The 16,157-nt window shown below is 45.5% G+C and overlaps 1 protein-coding gene across 1 annotated transcript in view; it reads left to right on the top strand.

Annotated features, from left to right (window-relative positions):
- Window positions 1–8,462, top strand: part of ds (dachsous cadherin-related 1) — a 42,114-nt gene extending 33,652 nt beyond the window's left edge. The window contains exons 13-18 of the mRNA XM_080271728.1: window positions 51–1,939; window positions 2,133–2,381; window positions 3,060–3,931; window positions 4,191–4,522; window positions 5,365–5,633; window positions 5,909–8,462. Coding sequence (XP_080127854.1) covers window positions 51–1,939; window positions 2,133–2,381; window positions 3,060–3,931; window positions 4,191–4,522; window positions 5,365–5,633; window positions 5,909–8,462 — 6,165 coding nt within the window. The remainder of the gene's footprint in view (window positions 1–50; window positions 1,940–2,132; window positions 2,382–3,059; window positions 3,932–4,190; window positions 4,523–5,364; window positions 5,634–5,908) is intronic.
- Window positions 8,463–16,157: the final 7,695 nt, after the last annotated feature.

Here is a 16,157-nt window from a genome sequence, read left to right as displayed (position 1 = left end):
CTAGTAAATATTCAGACTACGTTACTGATTAACTTGTGCTTTATTCTCAGGTGCTGGACCATGAAGTAAAGCAAGTGTACCGTGTGACAGTGATGGCCAGTGATCAGGGCAACCCACCCAGGAATGTCACACAGATCATACAGATAGAAGTGTTGGATTTGAATGACAACCGCCCCACCTTTCCAGCCTCCTCCATGGTGTTCAAAGTGAAGGAGGGGGTGAAGGTGGGGGAGGAAGTGGGCTCAGTGATGGCTGTAGACCGCGATGGGGGAGAGAATGGTCGTATCACCTACACTATCCTCACAGGTAACACGTATGGCACCTTCGACATCAACAAGACTACAGGGCAGGTGTTCACGTCACGGCAGGTGGACTACGAGTTGGCCACTGAGTACATGCTGCAGGTAAAAGCTGTTGACTCCTCGGCCACAAATCCACAAAGCTCGATCATTAATGTGAAGATTGAGGTACAGGATGAGAATGATCAGTCTCCAGTCTTCAAAGACGACCCTGTCCTTTTCTCCATCAGTGAGAACACGGCGATCGGCACCCCTGTGTGGAACTTCACTGCCACTGACTTGGATTCTGGTGACAATGGATATGTTCAATATTCATTAACACAACAAAGACCCAAGAAGGTGTTCAAGCTGGACTCCACCACAGGAATGCTGACTCTGATGGGGCCACTGGACCATGAGGAATACCAAGAGTATACGTTGGTGGTCACAGCATCAGATCAGCCTCGTGACGAAGCCAGTCGCCGCCAGGCCTCTGTTACAGCTCGTATCCTAATTGAAGACTACAATGACAATTCCCCCAAGTTTGTTTCCCGTAGTCGTGTTGACATAATGGAAGACGAACCTAGAGGCTACCCAGTGTTACATGTCATTGCCACTGATGAAGATTCTCGAGACAATGGCCGTGTTACATATATCATAAGTTCTGGCAATGAAGACGGCAGCTTTGATCTCGACTATGAGACTGGGATACTGAGGATAGTGAAGGCACTGGACCGGGAAAGGGCCACGCAGTATCGCCTGAATGTGACAGCCAGTGACCATGGACAACCACCTCGTTCAGCCACTCAGGTCATAGAAATCTTTGTGGAAGACGTCAATGATAATCCCCCCAAATTCAGCCAAGCACTATACCGTGCCAACGTGTCTGAAGGAGCACCCCCAGGTACCTCCGTCATCCGTGTCACAGCCTCAGACCGAGACTATGGCAGCAACAGCAACCTGACTTACATCATCCCTGCTGGCATTGGTGATAATAAGTTCCGTATCAACCCAGCCACCGGTGCCATCCACACTATGGCCACACTGGATCGTGAGGAGAAGGACCAATACACCTTGACTGTGTACGTGCGAGATGGCTCATTCCCAGCCCAGTATGACACAGCCTCCGTCCTCGTTACTCTCACTGATGTTAATGACCACGCCCCAGAGTTTCGTGATTCCTGCTACCCCCTCCGTGTGCCCGAGAACACAGACCTCTCAGTGATCCACACAGTGCTGGCCACAGACAGAGATGCTGGACTAAATGGCCAAGTCAGATACTCAATAACAGATGGCAACATAAACAATAAGTTCAGCATCGAGTCGTCCACAGGCAAGCTCTCATCGCGACCATTGGATCGTGAAGCTCAGGCCAAATACTTTCTGGTGATAACTGCAGAGGATCGATCCCAAATACCTCTGAAAGGCATCTGTAACATCACCATTACTGTTGAGGACCAAAATGACAATGATCCCAAGTTTTCCCAAAATAGGTATACAGCCACACTACAAGAGGCAGCACCACCTGACACTGTGGTATTGACAGTGCGCGCCACTGATGAGGATCATGGCGAGAATGCACGTATAACCTACTCCCTCAGTAATGAAACGCAGTGGCTCTTCAAGATAGATAATGAAACAGGAGTTATCACAACCGCTGGGTAAGTTTTACCTTGCTAGTAAGAATAAAATATTAAGAATTATGAACTTTTATTTATAATTCACCCATTATATTGCTCATTAGATTTGCAGCTAATTAAGAAAAAATCACTTACTTGTAAAATCAGATTACACATTACATATCAGTATGAAATGTTCCTGTCATGTCTTACAATATTATTTCATTCCTTCCAGGTACTTTGATCGTGAAAAGCAGAATGTCTACTCGTTTGAGGTTAGAGCAACGGATGGCGGACGCTACGATGCTCGCTCTGAGAAAGCTCAAGTTCAAATTACCATCACAGACGTCAACGACAACAAGCCAGTTTTTTCGGAATATCCCTTCACAATAAAGCTGCCAGTATATTCTCAGCCTGGCCAGGAGCTGCTCAAAGTCACAGCCACTGACAAGGACGAGGGCATCAATGCAGAGATTGTCTACAGGTGAGGAAACAACACAAGATACTGTATAAATTGAGGATGAAATATAATGGCTCACATTGGGGCTTTGCTGTACACTGACGAATGTTACATTTTATTTTTAATTACTATATTAATGTATTAATTTGTCGGTGACTGTAGGCTAACATATTGAAGAGACAGTGTTTGACACTTGCTTAATATTAACATCAGCAAATGCATAATAATAGTAATTTTATTCGAATTGGCATATACAATCACAGTGGCACATTAAGCATTGAACAAGTGTTTATAAGTACGAGTATCAGCCATGCTTGAAACCAACCAAGGATAACCCAATTAGGCCTCTGCCGCATATTTCCATAGGGGTCCTTTTGGGATCAGGATTAGCTGGGGGCAAGGGGGAGTAGTTAGTCTTATTTCAAAGATAATCTTAGCTTAAGTTATATTAATCTGCAAACACATGAATATAGTAAATAAAGAATATTAGTTTGTTAGGAACATAATACTAACATTGAAGTGTCTGGTACAGTAATACAAAAATATGTCAGCATCTCCGACGTATGCAAAACCTGTTTCTCTGCAGAATCATCCGATGCTTAGTATAATATTGTGGGTAAATAGAAACTTTTAGAAATATATATTTTTCATGCAAAAAGCTGTCTCAAAATTAATACATCTATACTGCAACTCTTCCAACAGCCTTGTAGATGAGCCAGCCAACAGCAAGTTCCGCATCAACCCTGAGACTGGCGTAGTGACAGCCACCCGGCAGCTGGGATTGGAGAGTGGTCACCTCTTTCACCTGGAGGTTGTGGCACAGGACCGTGGCCGACCTCCTCTGTCCTCCACGGGCCTGGTAGAGATAAGGGTTGGAGATACCTCGTCTGCTACCACACTTCACTTCAAAAATGCCTCATACACAGCAGAGTTGAGTGAAAATGCACCTGCTGGGTCAGATGTGGTGCAAGTAGCAGCTGTGCGCTCAGACAGTCGGCGGCAGCTGATTGCTTACAGCTTTGGTTCTGGCAATGAAGATAATATATTCGAGATCAGCAGTAACACTGGGTTGATCCGAGTGCGTGATCCCAGGCGGCTTGACTACGAGACACTACCACAGCTGAAACTCATCATTGTAGCTCAGGCTGAGGGTGAAGTGCCGCTCTATGCATACACCAGCGTCTGGATAACCCTGGTAGACCGGAATGACAATGCACCTCGGTTTACTCAAGATCGTTATGTGTCATCAGTATGGGAAGGCTACAACAAGGGCGCCTATGTCATGCAGGTTTCAGCCACTGATGACGACACGGGCACTAATGCTAATGTTGTTTATCACATAGTAGACGGCAACCATGACAATGCCTTTGTCATCGATCCCCCATTCTCTGGCATTGTCAAGACCAACATTGTCCTGGACAGAGAAATTCGTGATGCATACAAGCTGACTATCATTGCCACAGATGAGGGTATTCCACAGCTGACTGGCACCTGCACACTTCGGATTAACATCGTTGATGCTAATGATAACCAACCCACTTTTCCCCCTCACTCCATTGTCCAGGTGTCAGAAGGTTGGTATTGTTTATAACATTTTCTTCCATGATGTAACTTCTCATTCTTGTATACATGGTGGGATACTAATGACATATTTATTATAAAGTGGGAATAACTCATAGTTCAGGTACTCATTGACTTTATGGTTCTTGTCATGCCTTTCAATAGTTGGTACTAATTGTAACAATAGTCTCACTTTCTTGTATTTTTTCTTTTCATTCTCGTCCTCTCTGTAGAATATTAGATGCAAGTAACATCATATTCCTACCTTTTCAGGCTCTGAAGTTGGCACTGTCATCACCACCATCACTGCCAATGATGTAGACACCAACCCTGCCATCACATACAATTTTGCCAGCACTGGAAACCCTCATAATATGTTCAGCATTGATCGATTCAGTGGGAAAATTACACTCGCCCGTCCACTGGACCACGAGACCAGAGCTGAATACAATCTACAAGTTGAGGCATCAGATACCTCACATGTGGCCACCACCTCCATAACAGTGCAAGTAGTGGACGAGAATGACAATGCCCCAGTCTTCACCCGCCAAGCATACCAAGTGGCTCTCCCAGAACTCTCAAAACCAGGAACCTCTGTTATTAGGGTGAGATTTTATGTTGGCATTAGCACACTAAATAATGAGATAGCGTATTATGGTACCGCACTCCCTGCAGAAGTTTAAGTCTTTTGAATTTTTGTTGATCTGTCTGTCTATCTATTGCTAGACGCCATAATCCCTAAGGGGTGGCCACAAATAAATCGCCTCCATGTCGCCCTGTCCCCCGCCATTTCACTGCCCTGTTCCCAGCTCACACCCCCCTCTCTCGTATACCTCCACTCCATCCCTCCATCTAATCCTTGGCCTTCCCCTTCACTCACATACATTCTCCTCGTTAGTCTCTCGCTGTCCATCCTCTCCACGTGTCCCAACCACCTCAGTGATCTAACGCATTCTGTCACATCCACATCAACAATATAACGCTCCTTTACTTCCTCATTTGTCAGTCTGTCTCTCCCTGTAGCTCCTCATTCCTCATGCTCCTCTCAGATAACTCATTTCCATTGCTCTCACTCTTGACTTGTGTCCTTCCAGTAAGGTCCAAGCTTTACTTCCATATGTTAGAGTTGATATCACCATAGTATCATACAGCGAATTTTCTACTTCCATGCTCAATTTCCTGTTTCTTATCACTGTTTTCAAAGAACCGGCAACCTTTCTTCCTTGTTGTACCCTCTCAAGCACATCAGTCTCCATACTTCCATCCTTATTCATCATTGCCCAAGTTTTGTTGATAAATATGTTTAAATATGATCACACTTTCTTTATGGACTTACTCCTGACATATGTTACTTTCAGTTCATAGGTTTTGTTTCAGCATGACAGGGTAACTATCATCAAAATATGTTGTGTAAAATACATTACCTTGATTATTATGCTTTTCACAGGTGAATGCCACTGACGCAGATGCTGGTAACAACGCTCGAGTAACCTATAGCCTTGGTAGCTCTTCTGACAGCGGTTTCTACATCAGTGAACGAACAGGCGTCATCTACACCAATTCGTCTGTCCACTACAACCCTCGTCATCCCATCATCCAGCTTGTGGTGACTGCCAGGGATGGGGGTCGACCCTCTATGGCAGCGGTGGCAGCTGTCAGAATACAAGTTACTGATGTTAATGACAATGCTCCGAAGTTCTCCAGGGAAGACTACACGTATGTACTCGAGCATCATTTACAGTTTGGTTCTTGACAGTCTTGCTGCACAAACTGATTCTGAGATACCTTATTTTACTTAATAATCTCCATCTTAAACGACTGCATAATGTTCTAAACACCACACTGTTCATTTTTACTGTCTCATAACTAGATAACTTTAGTTTACATATTATTTTCCTATATATAATGAATCCCACTTCAGTCTGTAGATATATATGATACAATACTTAATATTGTTTGTTATGGATGTCTAATAATTCGTCCACCAACAGTGCTCATGTGAGTGAGGATGCTACACGTGGACACCTGGTCACCAGAGTATCAGCCTCTGACATGGATGAATCTCGCCATAACCGCAACATTGATTACCAGCTTGTTGGTGGAAACGAGCTTGGAGCTTTCCAGATCACCAGCAGCACTGGCGAGATCCTGCTTGTGAAGGCCCTTGATCGTGAGAAGGTAGCTGAGTTCCGCCTGGTGGCTATGGCAACTGACCGAGGCCGCCCTGCTCGTAATACTACAACAGAGGTGGTCATTACAGTAGATGATATCAATGATCATGCCCCAGTCTTTAACCAGAGCCAGTATGCTGTCTCGGTCAGTGAGTCTCTCGGTGTTGGGGCTTCTGTGCTTCAAGTCTCAGCAACGGATAATGATGCAGGTGACAATGCACGTGTCAGCTATGATATCACGTCTGGCAATGATCGTCAGGTGTTTGCATTGGACTCTGAAACAGGTCTTATCACTCTTCGGGAGACTCTTGATTTTGACACCATGGCAGAGTACCGTTTCATAGTAAGAGCCACTGATGGCAGTCGTCACCACCCACTTTCAGCCCTTGCCACAGTTCTCATCACGCTTCAGGATGAAAATGACAATGCACCACAGTTTCCAGTTGACAAGTATCTAGAGTTTGTGGCTGAGAACTCTCCTGTGGGCACGTCTGTCTTCACAGCACATGCTAATGATGCAGATAAGGGAAAATTCGGGGCTCTCAACTACTCCATCCCGGGTGGTAAGGACATGGACAAATTCAGCATTGACTACAGTACAGGAATTGTTGTTACCAAAGCCATATTTGACTACGAGGTCAGACAGACATATTCCTTCTTGCTTCGTGCAATTGACGCTGGTGGCAAGTCTTCTGTTGTCTCGGTACAGGTCAATGTTGAGAGCCAGGATGAATTTGCACCAGAGTTTATGGAACGTAATTATTATTTTGCTGTCCCAACCAGCATGGAGGCAGGTATGGTAATAGGAAGGGTGGAAGCAACAGATAAGGATGGCGGTCCTGATGGCAGAGTATTTTACTCCCTTCGCACATCTTCCAGTATATTCAAAATCAATCGTACCTCTGGAGAAATTACCGTAAGACGCAGTGGGGTGCAGGAGGAGGGACTGACACGGCTGGAGGTGATGGCCACGTCTGGGTTGGTGGGATCACTCCGAGCTGTGGCTGTGGCTGAAGTGAGTGTGGGTGGCAAGAATGGGACCTGGAATAACACTTCACCTGCAACCACTGGAGGTCATGATTCTGGCGGTCTGGCCACCTGGGCCATTGGCCTCCTCATTGCCCTCATCTTCCTTGTCCTCATATTTGGTGGAGCATTTTTGTTCCTTTACCGACGAAACCAACGTGCTCGAAAAACTGTGATGGCAGACCAATTTGACAACTCTTTTGACACCATTGATATCCGACCTCCTCCCTCTGCCCCAGCAGATCTGTCACAGTATCCTCCACGCTACAACGACCTACCTCATTACGACCACCATGGGGAACGAAGCCATCACCATGGCAACACAACTTCTGAGATGAGTGAGCAGAGTCAGAGTGCCAGCAGTGGCCGGGGCAGCGCTGATGATAACGAGGATGTGGAGGACGAGGAAATTCGCATGATTAATGAGGGACCACTCATCCAGCAGCAGAAGCTCCGGGAAAGACTCGGTCTGCCAGATTCTGGAATCCGTGATGATGATAACATGAGTGACGTGTCTGTTCACAATACCCAGGAGTACCTTGCAAGACTGGGTATTGACACCACCAAAAGTGAGTCAACTAAAGGTTCACAAGATCTTGCACATTCCATGGAGAGTATGCATATGTTTGATGACGAAGGAGGGGGTGAGGCAGACGGCATGGACATCAGCAACCTCATATATGCCAAACTGAATGAAGTAACACCTGAGGAAGACTCTTCTATCATGGATGGTACTCGAGCCTTTGGATTCGGGGACGAGAGCCAGCCTTCCATGACAGGATCATTGAGCTCTATTGTACACAGTGAGGAGGAACTGCAGGGATCATACAACTGGGACTACCTGTTAGACTGGGGACCGCAGTACCAGCCACTTGCACATGTATTCTCGGAGATTGCACGGCTCAAGGACGACTCTGCTCCCAACTACAGCCGAGAACCTACAAAGAAAATGTTGAATCCCCAAGTAAAGACGATCCCGCCACCACTGCTGACGAGCGTTGCGCCACGCTCCATCGCCCCAGTGGCACTCAGCTCAGTGCGCACTAGTCAGCTGACTCTTCCCTCCCTACCCCGCTCCCCCATTAGCCATGAGTCCTCCTTCACCTCTCCCGCCATGTCCCCCTCCTTCAGCCCCTCCCTCTCCCCACTGGCCACCCGTTCCCCCTCCATCTCTCCGCTCATGACTCCAGGCAGTGTCAGCCACGCCACCTCCCCTGCTGCTGCTGCTGCAGCCCAAACCTCTGCCACGTCCACGCCGCACCATGGCCGGCCAGTGGGCCAGCGGCCAGGGCCAGCGGGGCTCATGGCCGGGGCTTCTTCGGGCTCAGAAACAGAACTCAGGATATAGCCGTCATTATACCCCCTTCTTCACCGCCACCATCACCACCACCATCACCATCATCACCATCACCACAGCCACATCCACAGCCGTGGCAGCCTCCCTCTTCCTTGTCGTCCTCGGCAGCAGGGGCTCCAGGGGGTTATGACCCTAACTAAGGGCAGACTGCACCCTCATTCTTTGTGCTAGTGGCCAAGTTCTAATGTGATATACTAACTGGCAAGATGTTGCTAGATGTACTCAGTTGCAAGGTGCATCCTGTGTGTCTCTGTGTATGTATATTTGTGAATACTTAGGTGTTAAGATCAAAACTGACAAGAGGCAAGTGCGAGTGCTGCTTTCACTGCCACCCAGCTGAACCAACTTGGGTGGAGTTTGGTGATGAGAACTGATGGTGCAGGCCTGGTACTGGTTGGGACACTTGAGTGCTACAGTGTTGTCAGAACAAGTGGTGCTGTTTGCAAGTGCTCTGTTTCATCTTCATCATTGTTCGCTACTTCATTCATCGTGTTGTTGACCAGTGTTATTATATCATTCCCTCATTAACAAATACTCGTTCATCGTTATCATATAAAAAAGTGTGTTCGTTGATCCAGTACCTCGGTGATTCGTTACTAGGGTGATCCTCAGTGAACAGTCAGGTGCTTCAGACGTGCCAGGGGCTCTGGGGTGAGGGTGTGTGAGAGGTGCAGCCGTGTCACCCCGTCCAACCTCACCCTCACCTCAAAATGGAAACAAAACTGTGTTTATCGAAGGAAACTGTTATGACACCTAGGCTCTGTTGTGTGCTGAACTGGGAATAAATGTGCAATGCAAATACAGAAAGCAAATATACAAGTGTTGTGCCTGAACTATTATTATTACTATTAGGGGTACTGGTTTGCAGATCACTCCTGCAACACCGCCTTTCCCTCTCATGTATAATTACCAAAATGTGCCACACCAGGAGTTTATGTACTGTATATTATTGTGCCAAGGTTGCCTCACACGCTCACAACCCTTCACTGGCAGCACATTCCCGACTTCACCCAACTTCTTCTCATTCTCTCGCCTTTATACCTCATTCTTATCCAAGCAGTTATGTTTTCCCTTATTGTATGATCATCTCACCTCCAAACGTCATTTCTAATCGAGCATTTTTTTTTTTCATGGCTTCCATAATCATCTTACCTCTGCACTTCATTTGTAATCAAGCAAATCTCTTGTCATACCTCGATTTTTTTCTATTTGTTCCCCTCTGCATTTTTGCACGGAATACTTTCTTAAAACACTCATAGAGAACAATACAATCAGTTTTACGTCCCCATAATCCTAGTTACGACGATGAAATTCCCCATCCTATTTCACGAAAGTCTATCCTTACGGTTCAGTCATCTCACCTCTCATTTCTTCAAACATCACTTCCCCCAAAATCAGTCTTAGCTTTGTTTTAACCTCGTTGCTTTTTAAATTGGATTTTTTTTTTCCCCATTTCTTACTTATCATGGTTTAACATTCCCTTTTTATTATATTTCCGTCCCGTTTCTCGCTTATCATGCAGTCTCCCACTTCCTCTTCCTTCGCATTTTCCATCTTCTATCCCCAAGGTCTCTCCTACATCTCTCATCCTCGGTCTTTAAGTTCTCCTACACATATTTCCCGACCTATCGTCACTCAGTATTGCCATATTTATACCCATGTTTGTGCCAAGTGAATCATTCCACATTCGCAGTCGTGGTGTGGACAGGGAAACGTGTGCCTAAATCCTTTTATAAGTGACTCCTATTATTGTGTACTTTGTGCCGTGATTACCTAAAAATGTACGATAAACAAAGTGGAGCGAGTTTAAGCGATCTCAGTCACAAGAGGCTGTGAAGAATAATTCGGTGTCATCGTGAATAATTCGAGGACTTGGGAAGGATGATAATAGTGCCAAGTAGCAGATGAGTGTGTTGTCAGGTGATGGGTTTTGTGAATATTGATTTGTGCCAAGTCCCCTTCGCCCCTCTCCCCCCCAACCTTCCAGCCCACACCACATCCACACGATACCCACACTCACATTACCCGTTTAACTACTTATACCACACTGCACCTACCACAATACCCACACTACTATCAAAGCACACTACACCTATACCAGTGCTCCTACACACGACACTGTCACCATAATCACACTACACCCACGCCTATACTGTTACATCCATAGCACATCCACACTGTACCCACACACCATCCACTCTACAGTCACATCACTTAAGATAATTACACCACACCCACATTGTATTCTATTGATCTTGCATACCCACAGTACATGTTTTCAGGCACCCACATTCCAGCAAGATCATCTTACGCCGCACCGATATAAGAATCACCCAGACTCACATCCAAATCCACATCGAAACAACGTTCCGTCATGTCTCATCAGTTACACTTACGCCCTTACCTACATCCACACCCACATCCACATACGATTAATAATACAGCATCCCACATTAAGCCCCGCTCCTACCCCCAAACCTATATCCAAACCCACACCATACCCACACTCACATCCAAATCTATCCACATCCACACCCACATTCACATCCACATAAAACCCATATCACATCCATACTCACATCTACTCACACCGAAACCCACATCCACATCCGCACTCACACTTACACCTTCCCACACCCAAACCCACACCCCATAAAGGTTGGAGGGCGACAGTGCCAACCCAATACCCTTATTGTTTCCCCCTTCAATTTTCCGCCAATTTATGGACGCCTTGGACACACTCACACATGTTTTCAACTTGTTATGACGCCCGACTGGCCTGAGCGTCTAGCCTACCAGACAAATGAAGGTGTGAGTGCGCAGTGTACTTTTATTGTGTATTTAAGCGAGAACAAACTTGTGCAATGTTGTGTGGAGTCAGAGTAGCAGGAGCTGACTCAGTGACCGCATTCGCAAATAAATGCTTACTGTACAATCATTGCCCTGGCGTAACTGGGATTTGTTTATGCGGGATGAGGAGGAGATACGAGATTATTTTTGCTTTCTTTTTCTTGTCTTTCAAGTGATAACAAATCATAGTTACGAAAGGAAATTTACTCTTAGTTTATTTGCGAATTCTGGCTCAGTGTATCCCGGGGCTAGCTTAGGCCGCCCCACTCGGCTCATCTCCTGTGTCACGTGATGAGTTATTCTTTTTTTTTTTCATTATTATTATTATTAATGTGTCAAGCTGTGGATGTGACACCTTCCCCGCCAAATCAAAATGTAGCTACTACATAGCTTGGACCTGCCGCCACAAGGGGCAAGTTTCTTTGTTTCTGTAAATAGTTTGACATGAACATTTCCTTTTTTGTACAGTTAATTTTGTGTACACACAGAAATTTGTATAATTTTGTAATGTGATAACGCCTTATGCCTTGTTCAAGGTATAAAATTTAATAAAGAAATAGTGTAAAACTTGTTTTTCATAATTGCATCTTCCACGTATAACTATCTATCTATATACCTAGGCTGCTTCCCCCCTCCCCCCCCCCCAAAAAAAAGGGGGTAGCTCAGGCAGGGCGACACACACCCAATTTACACACACACACACACACACACACACACACACACACATTAACTCGTAGTTCCTACAGTGAGACAGGGCAATGTATAACTGTATGACGTAAAAGAGCAGCAGGATATAAATGTAAAGGCAAATACATAATACATATTGCTTGAAAGACAAAGATATCTCTTATCAAAAGATATAAGGTTTAATAAAAAAAAAAAAGGGGGGGGCGGGCTTTAAGAAGGAGTGGAGGAAATGAATGGCAAATTATGCAAATTATTCGACATAATATTCATGCTTGCTACTTAAAGACTATTTCATTCGGCATAGAATGGCCTCTTGAAATTAAATAGTTGAAGAAGGCTGCATGTGTCTATCAGGCCACCATGAGACTTCTATCCTTTGTTTAAAAAAAAAAGAAAAAAAAGTGGCAACTTGATTAAAATAAGAATAGACATGTTACTCAAAGGATGACCCCTTCCTTTTGGTGGCGTATTTTCTAGTTTATTTGTGGACCTTTAAAGGCTGTTATAATTAAACTTAGACATTTTGGTTGTGAAGGGATTAATGAATCTTATATCTAACCCCTTTCAGAAGCCTTTCATGCTCAGCAGAATCGGCCGGAAACAGCAAGAATAAAATAAAAATCGTGTCATCGGAATTAATAGGTTAATGATGAAAATTTCTAACATCTTCATTACGAGAAATCTCATCTCAGCTGAACAGAATCGTATCATCAACCTGACTAAAGAATCTCATGCTCTCGCAGGGGTTAAGAAGAACTTGATTTAAAGTGAGCGGTGTGATAAGAGAAGATAAATAAAAAGAAAATAAAACAGCCTATTGAATCCTGATTTTAAAAAGGGGGTTGAAAAGAATGTATGAATGTATGGCAGCTTGAGACCTTGTGTATTTAACCCCTTGAATCTGGGTGACGTCTTGTATAATTTATTCTTGCTCCTACCTGACGATTTATTCAGCTTAGGTAAGGCCTCTCTTATTATTATTAGCAGTAGTAGTTGCAACCTCAGGCGTATCTGGACGTGAAGTAGGTGGACGGCAAGCTGAAGCTGCCCTTGTCCTGCAGTCTACCATTCTCCTGAGGGAGGGAGCTGAGGGACGTTTACATGACAGTAAGCGAGGCAGCCAGGTTATGTCATTGTTAACACAGGAAGGCGTCCGTCTCCAACACTTTTTTTTTTTTTTTAACAATGTGCAAATGCAAGACTTGACGGCTCAGTCATTAGGTCTGAACCCTCTCGTACTGAAGGAGTTTATTGATGCTGTATCTAACCCATCCAGTTCATTAAAAGTATTTTGAACTGAGTAAAATCGTTAGTAAACAGAATTAATAAAACGAAAAAGACGTTTCCGGGCTGAATGGGGAAAATACAGTCTACGGGAAATCCCCTCCAGTTACCATTGTTAGTTACTTTATCAGTATTTATGAATGCAAGTAGTTCCTTATCACAGCGAAGAGGCCTAGCTCTTATATTAAGAAAGGAAAAGGCAGTCCCTATTTACAGTACATCAGTTTTGATGTCCAAACAGAAATACATACAGTTCCTCCTCACCCACTTTTTAGTCGACAAACTGATAGAACAGAAAATCCCATCAAATATCCCATAATAAACATCTGTTCAATGTGTAGATACAATTATTTCAAATTAAAGTTGAAGTACCCATCCAAGGAGGAGACCATAGGGAGGCGCTACCCACCCCAGAAGGAGACCACGGGGAGGCACATAAGGGCCCCGAGCCAGATGGGCCGACATCCACCGCTACCGTGCGCCCCTCTTCCCCTCAATGAAGTCAGTGGGGAGTACACCGCCCCGCCGCATTACACTCCAACCGGACCAACACTCGCCAGCATCAGTGTGAGACTAGTCCTCGCACAGTCCCCAGTAGGCCCATGGTAAGATCCATCGGACTTGCTGAGCAAGGAACGTCCACTGGACTGCCCTCGCCTACAGATCCCGCAGGGAGCAGAGCCGCGGCAACGTCCATCAGACTTGCTGTGGAGGGAACGTCCACCGGAAGTAGGGTCGCAGTAACGTCCACCGGACTTTCTGCAGAAAGAACGTCCACCGGACTTCGCTCACCTGCCGTCCCAAGGACGGGTGGAGCCGCTGTAACATCCATCGGACTTTGTGCAGGAGGAACGTCCACCGGACTTCCCCCACCTGCCATTCCAGGGACGAGTGGAACCATGGTAACGTCGACCGGACTTGCTGGGTGGGAATGGCCACCTGACTTCCCCCATCCACTACCCCTGAGGCCCCCGTCAAGGGTAGCGTCCCTTACTTGCCTTGCTCTTTCAGAGGCAGAGCGGGATGCCCCTCCCACTCCCCCCCACACACCTAGGGGCGGAGCCTGCTCCCCAGCAAAGTCTGTGTTGGAGAGTGTTTGGAGTGGCCCCATCGTGAGCCATGGAGTGTGCTCAATGCAGCCAGCGCCTCAACGTCTCCAGCCGCTGTCGGACTTCCCAAGTACAAGAGGCAGCAGGCAGACCCTGACTGCCTCCCCACGCCAGTGAGACCTCAGCCGCCAGCCATCGAGGGATGCCCCAAGAACCCCAGGTCGGGACCAACCTAAACTCCCCAGCGAGACGCCCATCTCCTCCAAGGGCAGGCACAGAGCCGCACGCCTGCTTTCCTTGTTTGGCCCCAGTCCCGAGGGCTGCCACATTCCCCAAGGCCCCACCCAAAGGGAGCCTCCCACGACGCCGCCCCACAGCCTACACCGGACGATCCACACCTGTGCCTGTCACGGAAGCGCACACCTGACGGGCCGCCTCCCACACCTTGCTGCCACCTGCAACTACCTGACCTCCCATAGTCCACCCCCCCATCCTTATGTATTAATATTGTACAGTATTTGTACTATGCCACATGTACTGTGTCATGTGCTGTATCTTTGTATGGTAATATATGTGCAAGACTGGTTAGCCTGTGCTTTAGCCCTGTTCCTTTTGTTGCATGCTCTAGACCCGGTCCTGAAAAGAATCCAAGTCAGTTGCCCGTACTCTGAGGACGAGGAGTTAAACTCAGAGTACGCAGCATAACAAAGGTAGACACCAAGGACAACTAATTTGTACAGAAGTTCAAAATTAGTATTAAATGAAAGCGAAATTAGCTACGCGAATGAAGATAGTGGCAACCGAGTGTAAGATCTTGCAGGATTTCCATACTGACGAGTAAAAGAGGCTCTCTGCTACCAGCATCCCTCATCAACCCTCACAGACAAACCATACCTTCACTCACAACCACATAACATTCCAGTGTCTTCGTCATTCCCTGCACCTGCACCCGCACCGACACTTATATCCACACGCAAATGAAGTTGCTGCATTCCTTACCAATTTCCACACCACATCCACACCTACACCCACGAGTAAATAATATTCACTCCCCTTATCTGTTCACTCCCCCCCCCCTTACAGATACAAACAAAATAATATTCTAACTTTTCAGTTCTCAGACATGCACCTTCACATACTGTACATTCAAACAACTGTCTAGTATCCCTTGGCATACCCTCAAGCCCACACTCATCTAAATATCTTACTGAAAGAATATAGGTATAGCCACGATCAAAAGTTAACAGACACTTCTCTACTGCCTCTGGCAATGGAACGTGTTATATTAACTATTTTCATGTGATAATAATATAAACCATGCAACAAAGGAGTATAAGAAGGAGGGATATTCTCTGATTTTTTGCAGGAATGAAAAATATTGAAGGCAGAACACATTGAAGGCATTCATCTCTATTCTTTTCTACATTAAATAAACATGTAGAAAATATAATCTGGTTAGTCTGTTTCTACGTATAATATGGTCAAGATGTTAGCCTGTAATTCAATTTATATTGGATCCCACACTATCAAGTTGCTCAACATTGTCCCCTAGAACGTGCCACAAGAATTTCAAATTTGGCGGCATTAAACGATGTAATATTTTTGTGCATAGTAATTCTTGTAGTAGAGAGAAGTAAAAGAATTTATACAAAAAGCAATAATAATATTTTCTCCTTTAGTCTTAAAATGTAAACAGCATTAAAAATACATTAACCTGTACTCTCTTACGTAAACAAGAATTTAGGACAAATTTGGCGGGATTTGTGTTGCAATCATCGTATACTGTACTTCATTTTATCAGTAAAACATAGTAAAC

This window comes from Coenobita brevimanus, chromosome 47 (assembly GCF_032717465.1).
Source record: "Coenobita brevimanus isolate Jiangsu-jjx chromosome 47, ASM3271746v2, whole genome shotgun sequence".
NCBI lineage: Eukaryota > Metazoa > Arthropoda > Malacostraca > Decapoda > Coenobitidae > Coenobita > Coenobita brevimanus.
Note: the sequence above shows the minus strand (reverse complement) of the source record. Positions and strands in the feature narration are given on the sequence as shown.